This window comes from Phoca vitulina, unplaced genomic scaffold (assembly GCF_004348235.1).
Source record: "Phoca vitulina isolate PV1807 unplaced genomic scaffold, GSC_HSeal_1.0 scaffold34, whole genome shotgun sequence".
NCBI classification, from domain to species: domain Eukaryota; kingdom Metazoa; phylum Chordata; class Mammalia; order Carnivora; family Phocidae; genus Phoca; species Phoca vitulina.
In genome coordinates this window covers 17,424,696-17,446,830 of record NW_022589737.1, presented here as the reverse complement: position 1 = coordinate 17,446,830, position 22,135 = coordinate 17,424,696, and the positions used below count along the sequence as shown (strand labels likewise).

The following is a 22,135-nucleotide window of genomic DNA, read 5'->3' as shown; positions in this document are numbered from 1 at the left end:
CTGGAAGTTAGGGTTGCAGTCTTTTGCTATTGCAAAGACACTAAAAATGTCATCTAGTGTCACCTTTTCTCATATTTTAATACCAAAAAGAGTAAGAGGGATGTGACCCTTCTCAGCCATTGCCAAAAAAAAGATAGGCATAAACCTAATGACAAGTGTCTGTGTATATACACGTGTATATGGGCAATATACGTATATATCTTGTAAGCATGTCCTACCACCTTTGTTTTTTCTCATTTCACTGGACTGAGAAAAACTAGCTTGGCAGTTGATCAAACATGGGGAGAAAAGGAAACAAAGGGCCAAAAGTACGTCTGAAATTTCTATCTGGATGGCTCACATGATTAGGATGCCAATTATAGAAAACACAGACAAACAAAAAGGCAACCTTGGGAAAGAAAGCTGGTTTGCGGGGAGACGAGGTATTCTGTGTATATATAGAAACACAGAGTCATCGTTGCCTGGAATTGTAGAAGTGAGGCTACTTGGCCATGATCTAGTTCTGTTCCCTCACTCTACCCCCGAGGAGATGGAGCTCAGAGAGAGTAAGTGATTTGCTCGAGGTCACACCCATAGTAAGTGCTGGAATTTTTACTATCCTAATGCTCTATAATTTCCTCAACACACTGCTTACTAGTATTGTTGTGGAATGAATAAATTTTATATTTCGTGGCACTCATGTAGGAATTCTTTGGTTAAATGTTTAATCCCCCATTACATGCAGACACTGGGCTGTGCACTAGAGAGACCCAGGTGAGTTGGCATGATCCTTGCCTTTAAGAAGTTAAGAGTCTTGTGTAAATAAATCACTGCTACTTACTGTGGTAATAGCCCTAATGGTGATCCGTACAAATGGAGCGGGGGCTCAGGAGGAGGGCTCAAGCCTGCTGGGCGGCAGCGGGACAGGTTGTACTCAGAAGTAGCTGCGGAGCTCTCACTTGACGCATGTCTAGGAATCTCCCAAGAAGATGTGGTGAGATGCATCTCTCTCAGCAGAGATGAGAGAACGTGAGCAAAGGCCCTAGAGACGGGAGAGAACTGGCCTGTCTGGGAGCTATGTGGTCTTAGGTGCTGCTGGACTTACACGCCGAGGGGTGGCCGGGGAGGGGAGGTGGTGGTGGTGGCCTGAAATGTTGCTGGATCAGGTAGCGCAGTACCTGCTGCATCCGAGCGTAGAATGTCAGTTTCATCGTGTAATTAACTATTGAGGAATTTTGTGCAGAAGAGTGATATAGTTAGGTTTTCCTATTTGAACCATCTTTCAGGGTAATGTGGAAGATAGGTTGAGGTCTACGGGGTGGGTTTGGAGTTGGGAACGAGACTAGTGTCAGAAAAATAGATAAGGAGGCTGCTGGAATTGTCTGGGTATAAGACACCAAGGGCTTTGCAGTGTTGTGGAATAAACACAGATATTTTTTTGTAGAATGAGTCAGATCCTGATTCTGGCTCTTCCTATCTCTGTAACCTCTGTCATTTGCCTTCTCTGAACCTCTCTCCTCATCCGTGAGATAGGGGAAATTAATATCTGTCTCATGATTGCATGTGCCTCATACGATTATATGCGGGATAAACGAAATAACATATGGAGAGAATTTAGCACAATACCTGATACATCATATGCACTTTTAAAATGGTTCTTACAGTTATATTGTGGTTATCAGTAATAAACTTGGAGATTGGGAGGGAATGAAGAGGGTTAGGAGAGGTGTTTAGGAGGTAAAGTTGGCAGGCTGATACTAGATGTTGGGGGTAAGGGAACAGAAGGAACATTGGAAAACTCCCAGGTTTCTGGCTTGGCAAGGCTTAGATGAGGCAGGGATATGGGGTTTGGTGGGTGGGTAAGTGTTGGGGGTGAGGAAGACATGTTGAGTGTGGAGAACCAATGGGCCATCTGCTGGTGGTGGTAGATGTGGGTCATGAGTCAGTAGTTGAAGACAGGTGGCCAATGTGATGCCCCAGGAGATTCTGTTGAGTGAGGGTGGGAGAGCTTTCAGGGCAGAGCTGTGGGAAACACCAGAATTTAAGGGGCAGGTGGAGAAAAGGGAGCCAGAGATGTGCACAGAGAGGCAGGAGCCGGAACCAGGGAAGGGGTTGGGGTGGGAGACCTGGATGCTGAATCAGGAGAGCATTTCAGGAAGTAGATGATCACCATGCCAAATGCTTCAGAGAGGTGAGGTGTGTAATACGGGAGATGGAATATTCTCATTGGGCTTGTTTGCTAATCAGAGCTTAGGGAGAGCGGTGAATGGGGCGTTTGGGAAGTGGAGACGGAGTATAGACTGCTTACTGAGGGACAATCAGAAGAGAAGGGGAGGACAGATACACAGTGGCAGTTAGAGGTACATGGGTAGGGCCAAGAAAAGGCGATTCCTTTTTGTTTGATCTTGTTTTTTTTGCTTCCATTTTTTTTTTTTTTTTAAGATGGGAAGGACTTGGCATGTTTATATGAGGAAGGGAAGGAGCCAGCAGGGAGTTTGAAGGAAAGGGAGGGCGTGAAGGACAGAGCAAGGTCCAGGAGGAAGCAGGAGGTGAGGGAATGGAGAGTAGTAGACACGCTGTGATTGGGAGAAACACTTCCCTGAGAAACCACAGGGTAAACAGAGGCAGTGGTGTATTTGAAATGCTGTCTTCAAAGGCTATGTAGCGGGCGTCTGGGCAGCTCTGTCGGTTAAGCGTCTGCCTTCAGCTCAGGTCATGATCTCAGGGTCCTGGGGTTGAGCCCCGCACTGGGCTCTCTGCTCAGTGGGGAGCCTGCTTCTCCCTCTCCCTCTGCTCCTCCCCTGCCCTCGTGTGCACGCGCTCTCTCTCTCTCTCAAATAAATAAATAAATACATAATCTGTAAGAAAGAAAAATAAAAAGAATAAAGGCTACTGTAGCTCCCATGTTAATTACTCAGCATGTAGATGCAGACCTGTATGCTTGTGGCGCCTCCTGATACCCTTTTCCCTCTGTTTGCCTTCCAGTTGAGGACCCCCTGTGTCACTTCCAGCCCCCGAGCCACCTGAGGACCTCAGAGGTGGAAATGAGAGGTTCCGAGGATGCGGCAGCTGGGACAGTGTTACAGCGGCTGATCCAGGAACAACTGCGGTATGGCACCCCGACCGAGAACATGAACTTGCTGGCCATTCAGCACCAGGCCACAGGGAGCGCAGGACCTGCCCACCCCACCAACAGCTTTTCTTCCACGGAAAACCTCGCTCAAGAAGACCCACCAATGGTCTACCAGTCGGCACGCCAGGAACCGCAGGGTCAAGAACACCAGGTGGACAATACGGTGATGGAGAAACAGGTGCGGTCCACGCAGCCTCAGCAGAACAATGAGGAGCTGCCCACTTACGAGGAGGCCAAGGCGCAGTCCCAGTTCTTTCGGGGCCAGCAGCAGCAGCAGGGGGCTGCCGGCCATGGTTACTACATGGCGGGGGGCAGCAGTCAGAAGGCCCGGACTGAGGGGAGGCCCACGGTGAACCGTGCCAACAGTGGACAGGCGCATAAGGACGAGGCGCTGAAAGAACTCAAGCAGGGCCACGTCCGCTCTCTCAGTGAGAGGATCATGCAGCTGTCGTTGGAGAGGAATGGTGCTAAGCAGCACCTCCCTGGCTCAGGGAATGGAAAGGGGTTCAAGGCAGGAGGGGGACCCTCCCCAGCCCAGCCTGCAGGTAAAGTGCTGGACCCCCGGGGTCCTCCACCTGAGTACCCCTACAAGACCAAGCAGATGATGTCCCCCGTCAGCAAGACCCAGGAGCATGGACTTTTCTACAGTGACCAGCACCCAGGGATGCTCCATGAGATGGTCAAGCCTTATCCTGCTCCTCAGCCCGCGAGAACGGAAGTGGCCGTCCTGCGGTACCAGCCGCCCCCAGAGTACGGGGTAACGAGGTGATTAGCTATCAAGCCATGGGTTTAACCTGGCTTTTTGAAATTCAGTGATCATGTTCTCAGCGCTTGTTATTTTCAAGGCGTGTTGGGTTTTAGCCACTGGGTTTTTTTTGTTGTTGTTGCGCATGATACTTAATAAGCCACTTTTGGGCCAGAATACGTAGAGTGAAACAGAACAGAGATCAATGGAGGATTTTCTCCAAATGTAACAGAAGGCAATTGGGGCTTTATGAATTTAGGGGAGGAGCCTCAGCTGTTGGCTGTCCTTGGGAGCTCTGCCTAGTGGCCAGGCAAAACAGTAATTTTCCTGGCTGGCTCTGTGGAGAGCGTCCAGACTCCTGGAGCATATTATTACCGTGGGGTTTTTATGGAGCTTTTCTTCATTGTAGATTTGAAAGGAAAATGTAGTCTGAATGCTAGAACAGAGGAGTTAAAGGGGCCATAGAAATCTTAGAGTTTCACCTCTGTATTGAGCAGATGAGACGCTAAAGCCTGGAGAGACTCCTACATTTCCATAATCTGCTACTCTGAGGCTGTTGGAGCTACGTTCCAGTGTCCTGACTGTCCACATCTCTTCCCTCCACTGCCCTTATTCTAATCCCTCTTCCAATGATGGCTGGATTCAGCAACACTTCCCGAGTGTCTCCTTTGTGCGGCCTTGTACCAGGTTCAGAGATAAAGAAGGGCTCCCCGCCCCCTCAAGGACCTTAAGGCACTGTCCTGGGGGGACCAGCATCTGAGCCCATCACTGCTCTGTAGTGGGCTGTTTGAAGACAGTATGCAGAGTGCTCAGAACCAGAGAGATCCTATAACTCACAACCAGAGGCACTGGAGAGAGCCCCGCAGGGGAGGTGATAGCCAAGTTGGGTCTCGAAGGACCAGTAGTGGGGGAAAGCGTGCGAAGAGATGGGGTAGCGGGACGCACTATGCAAGGGGGAATGCCACTGGTTTGGTCTGGAACACGCCGAGGTACCACAGGTGGGTTAGGAGGGAGTGGCCAGCGGACAGGGAGCTGAGACCGGCTGGTGAAGGTCTTTGGGAGTCCTACTGTGGAGTTTGGAATTTAGTCATAAGCAATTGGGAGAGCCAGTATTTTTAAGGAGAGACTCCGTTGGTGTTTATTAGGCTGACTTTGGTGGCAGTGAAGGATGGAACAGAGGAACGGGACCAGAGGCCATGAGGACCTTCAGGGGCAATTTCAGTAGTCCAGCTAAGAATTGGTGAGCACGGCCTAAGTTGGAGGACGGACGTGTAGGGGAGCATTATGCGCTGTGAGAGGCAGAGAAGTAACATTGGCAGGCTTTGATGGCCGATTAGACACAGAAGGTGAGAAATAATAGGGCAGTTGGAAATCAAGCTCTCGAGAGAAATTGGGTCTGAAGGTACAAATCTGGGAGTTACCAGCATCTCGATGTTGCCGAGCTTCTTGGGGAGAGCGTGGAGCAGGAGAAGAGAAGGCAGGTGACCACTGCCTATTATTGGCTGTGTCTTCATTCTCACAAAGGGCCTTATTTGTCTGTTTCTAAATCAGATGAGTTGAGTGTTCCCTGGGTGACCCCAGCAGCTGTGTGCAGGGCATACCTTGGCTGTACATCTTCTGAAAAGGCAGTGATTGGGCCTTGGCAGAGGGAGAGAGCTGGCTGACCTGCCCTTTACTTCGCAGCTGCTGACACATTTCCCCGCATATCAGACTGGGAATGCCAGCTTGGAAGCAGGACAGCACCTTTGAGACCTCTGACAGGCTGCAGACCTCATTCTTCCTGAAGGCGCCATAGTCTGACCCCACTGAGGAGTCCACGGTGGGGCCTACAGGGCTCTTGTTTCTTACCTTTTATAGTTCCTTAAGCCACAGGAGACATTTAAACTTTAAAACTATCAGGTTTGAAGAAGGAGGGGAGAAAAGTCTTCATATCTCTGGCATCTGCCACATTGATTCAAGAGACTTTGTTTAAAGTCATCTACGACGTTTATCACAGGATCATATTTTTTCACATTTTTTTCCTGAACATTTGACTCAGCCTCTAGAGATTGATAGAAAGTGGGGACATCCCCGAAGGAAGTCTACTTCTTCTCTTTGGCTTTACAGCATTGTGTAACGTAGATCATTTTGCTTTTTGTCATCTGGCAGTAGGTGTGATATGAGGTGGGAGACAGGGTGAGGGGGGAAAGGAAGCACCAATAAGAGAGCTACCCAGTTATTTGTGGAAAGTGTCATTTGTCTCAAAGTTTTGACGTCAAAAAGAAGAAATGTATGAGGGATCCAAGCTAATTGCCGGGCTTGGCAGCCAGATTGACATGGAACATCAGAATGGCCCAGGAGACGTAACAGGCAGGCCATTGAGGCTTGGCTCCAGAGCTAAAAGGCCCCTTTGTGAGCCGGGCCGTGGCTGGCCAGCAGGGTTCCAACGGCGCAGCCCTGGGCTGGCAGAGTCAACAAAGTTGTATCCACATCAGCCCTGCTGCGGACACATCCAGCGTGGTCTGAACTCCACGGGTCGGATCTGAAACTCACAGTGTGTGGTGTTCAAGTTTCCTTCGACCCAGGAGATGAGCAGGGCTCCTTTTAATTTCATGGATACGTTCCCCTGTGCCTAAAGGGTTATCTATTTGTCATTCATGGCGATGGTTTCAGAAGCTGCAGGCTGTGGGGTCCGTACATCACAGACTCCTGGCCACGAAGGAAAGGCCACTGAGTGAGATCATGGAGTCCAATCTCCTGGCCCTTTACATTGCTCAGACTTCACTGCTTTTTGCCTACCGATGGAAAGGTCCAAAAGACAAGCGAATGACAGAAGGAGGAAGAACTCAGAGTTCTTGCCTTCATTACTGACTCACCATAGCTTATAAATTCACCCGCCCTGAGCTGCTAAAGATGGAGATGTGTGGTGAGTTTATTGTAAAGCACTTTAGTCTCCTTTGGTGGGAAACCCAGGGAGAGGCTATCAGTCACAGCCTTGTTGACTTGACCAGCTTGGCCCTTGTCGTGGGTGAGCTAGTGAGGCTGGCAGAGATGTGGAGACTAAGGCCCTGCTGGAGTGGCTGGTGGGGACCTCCAGGGAACGGGAGCTGGCCATTGAGAAAGGCTCTGGTTTTATTCCTGCTCTGTCTTCCTTTTTCTTCAACCTGAAAGTGGTAATGGATATAAAGGAGGACAAGGTGAGAATTGGACAGGTTGTTCTATGTAGAATTGTGCTTAAAAAAAAAAGAAAAAAAAAAAAGCCAGTATTTGGATGTTAATTCTGATGCACTTTGTGGAAGGAGCATTATAGAAGCAGTGACTTGGCTTATGGGGCTGTACCATGAGTGGAAGTGAATGCCCGAGGATGAGCTGATTGCTATCAGAGCAGCTGGGAAGATATTAGTCAAGTGCATGTTTGCTTTGCAAAGAAATCGGCCCATATTTCCAAAAGTGGAAACTGAAGATGCCAAAAAATTACTTAAAATAGCCTTCTTTCTTAATACAACTACTTTAACATTTTCCTCTACACATTGATTTTTTTTCCCATGTTATCATCATAGATTATATTTGCTATAGTATCTTAGCTTGTTTTCTTTCGACAGTTTGCACTTGTTTTCCTCACCATCCTTTTTATTGCTGCATAATCTTTTATAAAGTATATAATTTACATTATCTTGTCTACAAATAATGTAGTGAACATCCTCATGCATATCAAATTTTCCATGCCCAGACCCCTGACCTCTGGCCCCTAACCTGCCTCCAACCCTAACCCTAACTCTGACCCTGGCCTTAGCCCTGACCCTGGCTCTGGGAGGCTGGCTTTCTGAACACATGATGGGAGGGCCTGAGAGGCAGCCTGGCTGTCCTGGAGAAGACCCCAAACATTTAAGACTTGGTAATATTTCTGAAAATTGGTGTGAAGGTGGAGATAAAAACAGAAGGACCAACTGAATATCTATTTAAAGGGTGCTTGGAGTCCCAGGTCCCCTTCTTGCCTCAGCTCGTGAACGGCTGCCATGTCTGTTCTCGCCCCAGCAGAAGTCGGGGGCTCTGTTCTCTGAAGGGGTCTCTGGACTTTTGCTTCACTTCTTTAGGAATCATTATTTAGAGTTGAAATTATTGGGTCAATTGTAACAAACATTTAATGACTCGTGATACCAGATAACTTGGTAAAAAATATTACAGTGCATGTGTCCCTGCCCTTTGACCAACATTAGTCATTGTAATTACAAACCTTTGCTAATTTAATGGGCAGATAGTGTTAATTCTTTATTTTACTTTGCAATTATTAGCTAGGTTGTTTGCGGGGGTTAATTTAATGGTTAGATTTGACCTTGCAAATGAGCTGTTTGTGTCTTCTGTTTGTATGATCTATATATTACAATGGATTCAGAACAAACTTAAACTTGTGTTCTCTAACGCCTGCCCTGATCTTCCAGCTTCTAGAACTCCGTCTGTACCCTTAGCAGGTGGCAGTGGAGTAGGGGTGGTGAGGCAGCACTGGGACTAAAGCTTCGGTGCCTGCCTGTGCCAGGCACTCTGTGCGGGTGACCTTCCTCAGTCGTCACAGCACTTCCCGGGGGGGTGCTGTCATGGTCCCTGCTGGATGGTAGGGGGATCCATGATGTTCATGGTAAGCACTCAGGCTTAGACGTAAGCGTAGGGAGTTAGATTTACCAGCTTTCCAGGAGCAAAGAGTGGTAACCGTTTATTAATATTTTATCCATCTATGAATGTGCTAATTGGATTTTTAGTATGTAAATGGATACCTTATAAAGGCACGAAATGATGATGTTTGACCCAGCCCTTTGTCCGGGGCTGATAAAAGCATCTTACAAGATGATGTCAAGCACGAGGTGCTGTGGACTTCCTTGCACGGAGAAGCTTGCTCGATTCCCGCCCCCCCCACCACCTCCGGAGAGCAGCCATCTCAGCCACCCTTCTTCCCAACAGGGCAGGGACTAACAGTTTCCTGCATTCAGAGAGGGAATGTGTGGTGTGACTAATGTCCTAAATCACTCATATTTTCCTTCAAAAATGCACTGTGCATTTTTCCCCAGAGAAACCTCCAGGGTTGGTTTTATTTAGGATAGATGACATCTTCTGGGAACATGCCAAATGAGGGTACAGTGAGGAGGGAGGGAGCAGAAGAGGACACAGCCAAGGAGTGCTGTGACAAATTAAAGAGAGAGAACACCTCTCCCCAAGAAACTCATGTTGATCCAACTGTGCAACTGGAGTGCAGTTTAAACCATGAACAAGCACAGAGATAGGTGCCCAAGAGCAGGGCTTACTTGGTGGGCTTGGGGTTTGGAATGTGCTGTATTACAGGAAAGAATGTTTGGTGGTCCCATCTTACTTCGGGTTGGAAATGTCTGGAGGAGGGGAGAGAATTTTCAGAGTATGTTTCCAGAGTGGTAATTTGCAGTTTATACAGTTATGAACATGAATTGCTATGTAGGACAAAAGATAAGCCAGATCCAAGCTTGTTGGATTAAAAACTATGTGTTGCTCTTAACAAAAATAAGGCTATGGAGCCTTATTTAAATTCCACCAGCTAAACATGTGTTTTGAATACCAGCATTAGAACTCCGGAGTTTCTACAGCTTTTAAGCTGGATTATGGCTGGATGAGCCAAGTAACTACATGCTGTTTATTCTGAGAAACAGCTCTGCAGTATGGGAATTTCAAAGGCTAGGGTCAAGTTCAGGTTACTTTCTTAGGAAACCTACCACAGTTCCAGGTATAATGCATGAAACCAATGACTTTTTCAAACAAGAGGATTGCCTCTATCCATCCTGCATAGAAATAAATCTGATCTTAGTTTACACAAGACTTGAGTCTTACTTGGGGCATTTACAAATCTTACCGGTGTCTGCACACCCAACGGGATCCAGCGGGGAGGATCTGGGTTTGGGTGAAGATTTGAGGGGTTTTGAGTTCTGGCTCTTCCATTTTATAATGAGTTGTGTAGGTTCTCTGAGCCTCAGTTTCCCTATCTGCAAATTGTTACAGCTCATTTTTCCTAACACCCATTTTCTCCCCGCAACAAAGAAAAAGAAGGAAAGGAGAAATTATCTGTAGTCCCACTATCCAGAGATAACCAGAGTTAAGTACTCTGTTCGCTGTGTTGTTTTGAGGATCAGAAAATCAGAAGAGAATATTCTAAGTGGGAAAACTCTATGTAAATAGGAGGTATTTTTGCTGAAGGACAGGTCTTAACACTTGAACCTCTTCACCACGGACCAAGAAGCCCTTTATTATTTCATCTTGTTTTTAAATTCTTTTATCTCATTTCGTTTACTTTCTCTGATTATCAAAATAACGATGAGGATTTTTTGGCTTATCTTTAGTTTCTAATTTTTCTACAGTGTACATGTATCTAAGTAATCTTAGATAATGAATTTTTTTTTTTAGTCCATAGTTACACTGTCTTTTTTTTTTAATTTTTTTTAAGATAATGAATTTTTTAAAAAGTAGCCAGATGTGTTCATCGTAGAAATTTTATAAAGAAAAAAAGGACAAGGAAGAAATATCCATAGTCCCATCACCTAGCATTAGCCACTCCAACCTATTGTCATATTTCCTTCTAGTCATTTTTCTGTGCATTGTGTTTCACACATACTAGGTGAAATCCTAATATGTATAGATAGGATTTTTTTTAAAAATCCTTTCTTAGGGACTCAGCGAAAACTTGTTGAACTGAATTGTTAATGTCAATAAACTGGAAAAAGTTGTTTTGATTTTATGTCTCTATTAATAAGTTTGCTTTGGACAATGTATTTAGCTGCCTGCATTTTCTCTTTTGAATTCTTTGATCACATCCTCCATCTATTTATCCATTGATGTTTATTTTCCTGCCACAGTTTGAAAAATTTTTAATTGTTGACTGTTAATCACACGAGCCAAATTTATTAAATGTTAGCATGATGGCCTAATTGCAGATGAACATATAGTTTCATATATTGAATGTAACTTGCTGATCACCCTTGATGCTTTGGGGTGTGGGGAGAGCAGAGAGGGAACTGACTGCTGGTCTCTTTACATGAGTTACTCTGATGGTCACTGAATTCTGGAATTATCTCCCAAAACGAGGCCTTTTGGTGTACATTCAGTATGGTCTACAGCAGTGCTGTCCAACAGAAGTATAGTTATGAGCCACACGTGTCTACTTAAAAATGTTCTAGTAGCCACATTTTTTAAAAGTTAAAAGAAAACAAGTGAAATTAATTTTAAAACATAGTTGAGTTAACCCGTTAAAAACATATTTTTAAAAACATGTTTTAGGGGCGCCTGGGTGGCTCCAGAGGTCAAGCATCTGCCTTTAGCTCAGGTCATGATCCCAGGGTCTTGGGATTGAGTCCCGCATGAGGCCTCTGCTCAGTGGGGAGTCTGCTTGCCTCCTCCTCTCTCTGCCCCTCCCCCCCAGCTCATGCTCTCTCTTGCTCTCTCTCAAATAAATAAATCTTTGAAAAATTAAAAAAAAACATGTTTTAGTTAGCTAAAACCATTATCATTTCAACAGGTAATCACTATAAAAAACTATTAATGAGAAATTTTACATTTTTGGTACTAAGTCTTCCGATTTTGATGTATATAATCTACACTTCCTGCACATTTCAATTCAGACTAGCTGCATTTTAGGTGTTCGGTAGCACATGTAGCTCGTGTAGCTCATGGCTACTCTTTGGGACCGCACAGGTCCCGAAGGAGGTAAGACTGTGTGTCGAGAGAGAGTGCCCCGACATGTCCAGACATCATCTTGAAACGAGCTCTTGTTCTGTGTTGTACGCCAGGAAGCCTCTTCAGAAGCCAGAGATTCTGCGGCGCTAGCATGAGCTTTGATCCTTACTGAGGTCGAGGATTAGGGACTGTAATTCTCATCCCGTGGTGTTTGAAGAGGAAGGGACACTCAGGGGTGGTTCTTCTTGCCTTTCTCCTAACACCGATTATCAGTGTGTGGTAACAACAGAGACTGTAACAGGTATTAAGTACTTCCCTCAGGATAGACACGGTATGCCATGCTTTATATGCCTTATCTCATTTAATTCTCGCAACAACCCCGTGAGGTAGGTATGATCATCTCATTTAAAGGTGAAGAAGTTAGAAACTCGCCCGTGGGTCCATGGTTAGAAAGAAGCGGAGGCAGAGAAAAGAGACCCCACACTGAGGAATAGTGCTCTCCTGTACTAACATAGGAGGTAGCCCGTGTGTGGGGGGAGTATGCTGGGTTCTAGACTGCCCACTTCAAAGCCCTTTTTTTTTTGCCTTGTAGTGAGATCTCGGCTTTGTGAAACCTAAAGTTTGCATACTTTAAAAATAGGATAGTGTATGCATGAGAGCAGTGAATGCCCCATGTTTATGAGAAATCAGTGACATAGTGGATGTGACATACTAATGTGGCACATTATGTCCAGGTGTCAAGTAAATACGTAAGCTTGTGTGTGAAGGCTTGCGGTATGCACAGAGGAACAAATGGGCTGGTGCTTAGATGTCACCAATGACCCTGTTTCCCCAGTCCAAATAACACTGTCACTCCCATTTTGAGCTGCATTTTGTGGCCCCAAATACATAAGAAGGGCAGTGATGGGGCTCCTGGGTGTCTCAGTTGGTTAAGTGTCCGACTCTTGATTTCGGCTCAGGTCGTGATCTCAGGGTCCTGGGATGAGCCCTGCTTTGAGCTCCACGCTCAGCTGGGGATCTGTCTCTCCCTCTGCCCCTCGCACCCCCTCCTCCCACGCTCATGTGTGCATGCATGTGCACTCTCTCACCCTCTTGCAAATAAATAAATAAATAAATAAATAAAATCTGTAAAAAAAAAAAAGAAGGGCAGTGACATGGAGTTATGTTATTATACTGGCAACATCATGATTTGAGATTCTACCTAGAACCAATTATCCAGAACCAATCTAAACACCAGAGGTCCCTTCTTTAATGATACAATGTTGAGGGTTTGGCCATTATTTGAAAGCACATTAAGCATATGTGGTCTCCCAACTTGCTCTTGGGCTTAGGGGCCAAATCAGCTGACACAAATGTATTGGGTACCAACCTAGTTTAAGTCATCATTTTCTACCCTCAAAAAACATGCATGCTAAAAATTTGGGAGAAAAGACAAATGTATGAAAAATTACATAATATTACATTTAAATAAAAATTCAGGAGAACAAAAGACTTGATAAAGGCCAGTGATAGTAGTTTGTCAGGATTGTGATTTAGGCCACTTGTAAGTTTGGAGGAAAGAAATGGGTACCAATTCTGGGGTCGGGCTATGTGCAGCATGGCCCCAGGTCATTGACAATGACGGGCCAGTCTGTAAGACTTCCCTCCATGACCCCCATAATTTCTCGTAGATGTGACTCTTTAAATGCTGTTTTTTTAATGCATCACTGTGGACTTAGCTTTGCTCAGACATATTTAAGTAACTGGTCAGTTATTGGTCAGTTGGGTGCGCTGTTCTGAGGCTCGCTGAGGTCCTTGAGAAAGGAGCAGGACCTGCGCGGGGTACCTGCCCTGGTTTTTGTGAGCATTAAGTAAGTGGAATGTGGTGCCTCACAGATAGCAGGGACCCACGATAAGTGCTAGCTGAATGCTTGCTGGAGACAAGACACTAGCCTGTGAAAGACAATAATGTGAAATGTAAGGAACAGTCCACAAGAAGAACTCAGAGGTAAATTTCCAGCCTCCGTGCTTCCCCGAGGTTGCTCAAGCCTGCAGAAGGGGTGACGCTTTTGTGTTGGGGTGTAATTGTGGACACCTTACTGTGGTGTAGTTGCTCCTAGTAGGCCCCAGGAACCCAGGAGCAAAAGACCAAAGAGTGGTTGCCTTCCCTCCCTGCTCTCACCAGGATAGGGCAATAGTGAACCCTGTGGACTCTCAAATCAAAAAGCCTGGGCGTGGATCTCCTTTATGTTCCTATTCTCTCTGTTCTATTTTGTAAGTTACCGTCCTGTGCTTTGTTTTTCTCATCTAAACGGGCTGATAATGAGACCGATTTTAGAAGGCAATTATAAAGGTTAAGATGAGAGGCTGAATGCAAAAAGTGCTCAGTAATTGTTAGCCGTAACAGAAAAAATGTATTGGACTTATGCATGCCATGCTTGGTGCTAGGCTTTTCATTAGGGGCTGTGGGATTCAGATGATAATAGTAATGGTGATTATAGCTCACATTTGTCCAGTGCTTACTTTGTGCTGGCCTTTATACATATTATTAACCCCTTAAGTCCTTTAGCATTGAGCTAAGTAGTACATAGTCTCAGGAAGTCAAGACACGTGGTATCAAATAAGCTAGCTCTGTGACTTCACAGAAGGAAGTCAGGCTCACAAGTAGATAATTATAGCAAAGAATTCTACTTGCAGGTGTTTCTCAATGCATACTGGTTCCCATCCCATCTTTTTCCCTTTTCTTTGTATCCCCATTGCTTGGGATGTGGCCAATCAAGAGCATTATCTTTGGAAGCTGAAGATAGGTTGTTTCTGGTATGATCTCATGAGAAATTGTCCTGTTCTGTCCCAACACTCTTTCCGCCCTCATTTACCCTAAGCCCAAATCTACCTGGTCCAGATCTTTGATCTCACCAACCCATTGGCAGAGTAGTGGAGCCAAGGAATAGAAGTTTGCTGTCCTACCTGCACATCATCCATTGTGATGTGCTGTTTATTCAATGTGTAACTCAGTTATTTATGAGGCCAGTGTTCCCTTTAGTAGAAGAGTTCCCATTTTGAAAAAGTAGTTATTTTCTGTCCCCTAACCTTCGCAAACACACGTTTCCTGCATTGCCACTCAGGTGACTAGTCCCCATCATGGATGACTTAGGCTGGCATTCAGGAAACACTTCCTTTTTGTTCTAGATCGGAAAAAGATGAGAAGATAAGCCCACCGTTGACCATAAGTGAGTCCCAAATCCCAGAGTTTAATAAATGTTAAAAGATAGAAGCCCCAACCCATAGTTGCCTGGGCCAAAGGGAGGCCCCATGCTTCACACAGTAGGGATGCAGGCTCATCTGTGCCCACCTCGGCCCCAAGGAGACATGCTGCATTTGTCCTTTGCCTTGGATAAAGTGTGAAGGGAATATTTGGGGCTGGGAATGGACATCTGCCTTTGAATGGAGGCCATGTAAGATGTGGTGTTTTGCCTCTTGCCAAGGCAACCTTTTTCCATGAAAAATACCCTGCAGGATTTAGCCAGCCTGTAGGAATGCACTTGCTCAGTAACAGATCTGGGAGCCCACTAAGGAATCAAGAACCGAATTGAGCTCCACGGTTCTCCACCTTGCCTCGGGGAACTTAGAACCTAGCTGTTTGAATGGGAAATGGAAGGGGCTTTCTGATTGAAGGCATAAGGAAATCTAGTTGGGAAATATCTTCCAAGCTGAGGTTGAGAGACCTGGTGTTCGTTACCATAGCAAGGCCTGTGGGAAGTCACGTTGTTAGGATCTGCTGGATTGCTTCTGAGGTCATCTTTGTGAATGTCTGCATATCCATGTAGGGAGGCCTAAAGTGACCCCTGTCAAATTTCCTTCTAGAGTGCGACATGTAGCTGCCAGGAGGAATCCTGGCTACAAGAGATGCTTACAAAGTGAGCGATACAGAGGCCGACAGGGTCCCAAAATATTCCAGCAAGTATACTTAAAAGGAAAATAGAAGGCCAGGCGGCCTCCTGGGCAAAGCAGGGGGAGCTCTGAGAGCTTTGGCTACAGCTAGCCATGAGGAACAGGAGGCGACACAAGTAAGCGTCAAAGACTGGAAGTACCAGTTAGCTGGATCTCCAGAGGACTCCAACCTGTGATACAGAATGTGGGTGATTCAGGGGTGCTGAATTCTTCGCACTCCAGTTCCCAGACTGAGACCTAAAAGGTTAGGGAGGTCAAGAAGTCCCAAGTCTGCAGAAGAGAGGCAGCTGTGGTTGGAGAACTAGCCACCATGACCGTCTTTGCTGCTTATACGTACAGGAGTTGTTGGTAGGAGCCCTTGGCGTAGGCTGGGTGAAAATATGATGATTCTTACGGAACAGGTAACAGAATAGTGAGGTGGGGATTGTTGGGGAGTGGAACTCGAGATGGCAGCTCAAGGTTTCAGATAGGGGAGCTAGAGCCCGGGCTTTGAACCATCTTTATAACGCGGCTAAGATCCCCAGACCTCCTTATCCCAGCAGATCAAAACAAAAGACTTGTCTCTTCCTAAAGACTTGCCCATTTCATTGGATGGTACCTCCTGTCCATTTGTGCGAAGCCCCAAATGTAGGAGTGATTTCTAAATTTTCCTTCCCTTCTCTCTCGCTGTCCATGATCTATCCGGATGTATCCCAAATCCATCCCTAATTGCCCTTCTGCTACGGCCTCGTGAGACTCCCATCAGTTCTCACCAAGACCATAGCTCGGCCTCCCTGTGGGGCGCCCTGCGTCCCTTCCTGCCCCTGTCCATCTCATCTCCGCACCACTCCGTGGGGCAGCTCCTCCAAGGCCAAGGGCTACACCCCGAAGGCAGGGTTGGCCTTGGCTTACAAAGGCCCTTGCCCATCATTCTCTCTGGTCTTACCTTGTTCCACTTTTGCTGGCCGTGCTTCATATCCACAAGTCTGCCTGTGCTAAGTCCTGACTTAGGCCCCATACACTAGGCGATTCCCCTACCTGGAACGCTCCTCTGCCTCCTCCTTGACCCCCTTGCCCCAGCCACTGGCTCCTTCTTGTCTGTCATTCAGACTTCAACTCAGGCACCCACGTCCCCTTCCCCTCTCAGAATGAACTAGCCACTTGGTCCCTCGCTGTCACATTACCTGGTTTCATTGGATGGATCACCTGTGTCCGTCCCCGAGAACGTAAGCTTCGTGAGAGCAGGGCCCTGGCACCCCCCGCCAGCCACCCCAACAGTGCTGATCCAGAGGGAGAACACATTGCCTATCTGTGGGCGAGGGCCTGGACACGGAGACGTGCGCGGCGGCCTGTGGCAGCGATAGGCCGGCTCTTGCTGGGACTTTGTCCTCCCACCGCTTTCCTGGGGTCTGATGCCTGGTCTCCGCTTCCCTTGCAGCCGCCCCTGCCAGCTCCCTTTCCCGCCGACCGTGCAGCAGCACAGCCCCATGTCCTCCCAGAACCCCCCGGTCAGCGGGCCGCTGCACTCCGTGTCCTTGCCACTTCCACTGCCCGTGACCCTGGCGGCTCCGCAGCCCCCGCCGGCCGCCTCGCCCAGCCAGCAGCTTGGGCCTGATGCCTTCGCCATCGTGGAGCGAGCCCAGCAGATGGTGGAGATCCTAACCGAGGAGAACCGGGTGCTTCACCAGGAACTTCAGGGTTACTATGACAATGCCGACAAGCTCCACAAGGTATGTGACTTCCCGAGGGAAGGAGAGGGAGAAGAAGGTTCTCTGGGAGGGTCAGAATTTTTTACCTGCTCATCAAGGGGGGGATGCCCTGACCCACGGGCCCGCAGCGACCCCTTTCTATGCCAGGTGCCGTGCAAAGCTTTAGGGAGACAAATAGGAGGAGCTTACAGTCCAAAAGAGGGAGCGTCCCCTGAGCTCATCCCTGCAGCGGAATGTCAGGCGGGTTGCAGGAGGTAGAGGTACGGGGGGAGGGGGATGGCCTCAGAGTTCAGTAGTATCCCCCCGGGTGGACGGCGTGGAAGAAGGAACACAGAGGAATGGGTTGAGACAGACAGGTCTGTCTTTACATCCAGGGTTCTCAGACAAGAGCCGGGTGATCGCCATGTGGGTTTCATTAGCTGGTCTCTGCAGAAAGCAGCATGGCCTCAAGACCGCGGGTAGAGTCCGAGCGACTGCCTGCCGTCCATCCTTCTGTTTGGCGTTTGTCAGGTGGGGAGATGCCGCTCGATTCCAGCCCGTGTCGTCATCACGGGGATATCCAAGTGTGCGGCAGGCTTCATGCTTAGGGCTTTATGCCGAGAGCCATAGTCAGTGGGAGAACTTCCAGCAAGATGAACTGTCGTAGGCAGTGATTTCACGATGCCCCACGTGTCAGCACCTGAAATGCTTCCGGTCGCACAGAAGAGGTGAGGGGGGCAGAGGCACTAGGCTGTTTGGGAGCAGGAGAGCCACAGGGCCCTAGAGTTTCCTTTCTGGAGACCTGGAGGCCTGCGTGGTGGGAGTGATCTTATAAGAGTCGAAGTACCTGGCCCTGTCCTGGACACTCGGGGGCTTTTATAAAGAGAAAAGGTAGGAATATAAACCCCGCCTGACTACAGGAGCATTGCCATTTGGTCCCAGGTGACAGTTAATCCTCTTGGCTGGCGGGCCCGCATAGCGTTCCTCTCTCAGGTGAGGCATGGTCTTTTTGCTGGTCGGCGTTTCAGAGTAGTGAGTGTCTCTGATTTCCTGGCAGTACACAGCTGGGAGCAGTGGGTTTGATGGTGCAAATGTTCACAGGCAGAATCTGCCCCAGCACGTTCATGCAGAGCTTCCACCGAAAGGGTCTGGAGCTCCCTGGAGTCAAGACCAGACTTGGCTCAGAGAGCTCTGGATGCCTTTCCTGGAGGGGAAAAAATGAGAGCCAGAGAGAAATGGGCTGCCTGAAGTTTGCGGCCTCACTCCCACCCTGGTCGGACCCCCGAAGCTGGGAAACAAGCTCGCTGTCTCGTGGCCTTGGCTGTAAGTCACTGCTCAGGCCCAAGCTTGCCTCTAACACCTCCGGGGGCAGCTTCCTTCTAGAAGCAGTCTGCACATTGGGAAGGAGCTCCCCAGCCCCTCCTGGGAAAGAAGTCGTTCTTTCTTCTCCCTAATGAAGCCCTGTGGCAGGCAGGTTCAGGAGTTATGCAGACCCACCTGAGGGCAGTTTGGTTCTGGGTCTTTCCGCATGGATGTCTTTGAATGGTAACGTGGAAGGCACAGAAATTGGGAGGTCTTGTTATTCTTCATTGACTTGTTTTATTAACATACACTTTTTACTGACCTGTCACAAGCATCTCATTCTTGATTTCGGTGCACGTTTCTGTTTTGAAAAACCAAATCAGTCTCCCAGTGACTCAGCTTCCCGGCACAGGGGATGATTCTTAAACTTAGTGGCCAAAAGGATTTTGATGATTGAAAAAGGAAAAATCAAAAGCTGTTACCCTTCTGGAACTCAAAACTCCTTTAGTCCCTTGAATATTATAAATGGTTCTATGGTTATTCCATGTCATTAATCAGTCATATGTCCAACTGGAATTGTCAGTTCGAACACGCAGATTTTGATGGAGACTGCTGTGTTCATCACTAGTCCCCTAGCTGTTGTCAGCAACTAGGAGTGAGAGACACAAGGGCTGCCTGAAGGCTGTGACTTAACATTTCGAGGCTTGTGTCCCCGAGGTGGGCCTTGTCCCAAGTCCTCCCTGCTCATGGGCCACCCTGCTTGGCCGTCTGTCAGCAGGTCTGGGGAGAGGACTGTCGGATGAGGTGACAACCTCACTTCTCAGCACGGATGACCCTGCTTTGGGTGGAGACACATACGGCGCTGAAGGATGGGGCCGCCATGTGCCAGCAATAACATCCAATCCAGGATCCTCGCAGTGTTGGGAGCCCTCGCAGGATTCATTGTAAGGGCAACACCAGAAACAGATGAATTTTTAATGACAGGCCTTAGCCTATGCATCCTGTGCCAAGAACACAGCGGGAAAGAATGACTAAACGCGGAGCCTGCCCAAGCGTGGCCTAGTTAGGAAGACCCTGTTTCCAGAGAGGCACAAGGCGGTGATTATCACTGTTAGTGTTGGGATGATGGCTGAGGACCCCCAGAAAGAGTAGTTGTTTGTAATTTTTCCTTTTGGCCGCTTGTTTTGCTTCTCTTTCCTCCTGGTTTCCCTGAAACCTAATTAATGGACAGAGTTTGCAGTGGGACCAGACTGTGGGCTGTTGAGAGGGTTGGCCTCAGAAGCTGTCAGGGCCTAGGTGGGCATTTGAAGGGAGACAGCTGGTATTTATGGTTCCCCCGGGCTTGCCTGAGTGAAGACCCTGGTCTTTTGTCAGCGCAACAGTGGTGGCTCTGATTGGGCCCTCTGTGGCTGGGACAGCAGGCCAGTCTTGGTCCTGTGGGTCTCTGGGCTGTGTGCGTGAAGGGGCTCAGGGAAGACACCAGTATCTAGAGCTTGGAGTGGCTGAGGTTTTCTCTTTCTCTGCTCCTAGTTCTGTTTCTGGGACAAGGAGTGCTTGTCTGTGGGATCACAGGGGCTGTGCAGCTTGGCCTGACATAGGCTGGAAGGGAAGGTGGGAGCCGTGGAGGCAGACCCAGGGCTGTCTTCATAGGAGCCTACTGGGACTCTGAACTGGCCAGGGTGTTTTCATCTCAAAGCCAGCCTGGCCAGCCTGCCCCTCATCTTTAACAAACATCAGGGGGATTGGTGTTCTGGACATGGGGGATAAGTGGTTCCCATTCTGAAGGAGTGTGCAATCAAATCATAGAGCGTTAGACTGAAAAGTCTGAAAATGATTCTAGGCCAAGTTCTCATGTCCCTGAAAGGAGATCATTCATTTTTTACTTGAATGCTTCCAGAGGAGAGAAGCTCCCTCCTACTGGGCCTACTTCTGGAAAACATAGCTCGGAAATTCTCTCTTCTTTTGAATCAAAGTCTTCATCCCTTGGACTTGCTCCATTTAGTCATAGCTCTGTCCTCCCTAACACACTGAAGGGGACGAAGGTCTCCATCCTGACGACAGGAAACTGCCATTTCCCACAGGAAGTACCTTGTCCTGAACGGAGACCCTTGCCCTTTCTCACTGGGTAGCTTCCAGCACGTAACCATATCCCGGTTCCCGATTGTTTTAGGATTTAAGATAGTAAACCATGCTGCCCCAGGGATCCTGCAGTTTGCTTTTATAAAGTGTGCAGAGGGAAGTTCTTCCAGTGAAGGAAAGAAGGCACGATCAGGTGCAGTTGATCAGTGCCTGAGTCTGTCTTTAGGAGTGACACGGTTAAAGATTCATTCATCAGCCTGTATTTGTGTCGGGGGCGGGGCGCAGTGTTAGGGCTATAAGGGCTGTTCCTGCGTTCGCGGAGTTGACAGATCAGATCAGAGATGTAGAATACGTACGCAGGACAGAATTCCAGCCAGATGAAAGTACTGTGGAATCAGCTTGAGGAAAGTTCCCGTGTTTGGTGTCGTTGAGGAAGGCTCCCGGGTCGTCCTGGGCTTGAGGCAGGGGCGCCAGGCTCCGGGGGGCTGTCTCAGCACCTCTGCTGGGCTTCCCCAGCACCAGGGGACGCCCCCTGGCCTGGAAGGGGCCTGTCCCCGAGGCATGCCCATCTGTCCGAAAACAAAGGCCACCTTTTATTGATGAAATTAGCATAGAAACCGTGATATGTTCTGGAGCCCTCTCTTTTGAAAACAAAATTATAAGGCAGGAACATGATTTGCGGGAGGGCGATCAACAGGAGTCAGGATGTGCTGTTCTCTCTGCTGCCACAGTACCAACAATTCGTATCTTTGAAAGAAACAGGCCTGTCGAAATGAGGGGACCAGGAAAGGATCAGCTCTGGTATTAGGAGGCCTTTGGGAAAATAACCTGGTACCGAGGGGAGCCTTGATGTTCAGCTCCACTCTGGTGGGCTGCCACTTTGCAGAAGCCCCCACGCTGTCCAGCCTCTTCACTGGCCTCTTTCTTGGCGTGTCTTCCCGGCTCCGTTGTAACCCCTGGGGTGTTGACCACATTCTCTCTCCTTAAGTTTGTGGCACCCCCGGCTTCCTGTCTTACTCACTGACTCCTCTGTTGTACCTGTGGAGTCTTGACCACCCCCCTCCCCCGCCCCACTCCGAAAGTCCTTCCCTCGGGCCTAGCTCCCGCCCTCACGTCTTGCTCTCATCCCTGGACTACCTGTCATGTCAGAGACATGCACTTGATTTCGTGGCCCGGTGCCGTGGCTCCCGCCCTGTCTTCTGACTAGAACGCAAAGCCCCTTGATCTTTTCTGCTGGGCAAAGTCCTGTTCATCCTTTGAGGCTTATTTTAAGTAGCATTTTCTCTGAAATCTTTTTTAAAGAAGCCTGTTCTTACCCCTGCAAAGTGACTTTGTCTCTTGGCTGTGAGAGCATCCAGAACCACCACACCCCTTATCACATGCATTGGAAAAGCACATGTGTCTGGGGGGAGGCCAACGCTAGACTGTGAGTGCCCCAAGACCAGAAATTATCTTACTTCTTTCTGTATCCTTGGCACCCAGACACCTAGAAAATGTACGATAGATATCTGCTCTCTCAGGACATGTATTACTTACAGTTTCAGCAGGGTTTCAGCAGGGGCTTTCTGATCTGAGCGGTTGGGGTACAGGTAGTGGGTGCCTGGCTCCTGGTGACATAGCTCTCCTGCGGACGGACTG

The 22,135-nt window shown here is 48.1% G+C and overlaps 1 protein-coding gene across 2 annotated transcripts in view; it reads left to right on the top strand.

Annotated features, from left to right (window-relative positions):
* Positions 1–22,135, top strand: part of AMOTL1 (angiomotin like 1) — a 114,515-nt gene that overhangs the window by 48,007 nt on the left and 44,373 nt on the right. For both annotated transcript variants that reach the window (XM_032426101.1, XM_032426100.1), the window contains exons 3-4: positions 2,965–3,877; positions 16,867–17,158. In XM_032426101.1, coding sequence (XP_032281992.1) covers positions 3,024–3,877; positions 16,867–17,158 — 1,146 coding nt within the window. In that variant the 5' untranslated portion in view covers positions 2,965–3,023. The remainder of the gene's footprint in view (positions 1–2,964; positions 3,878–16,866; positions 17,159–22,135) is intronic.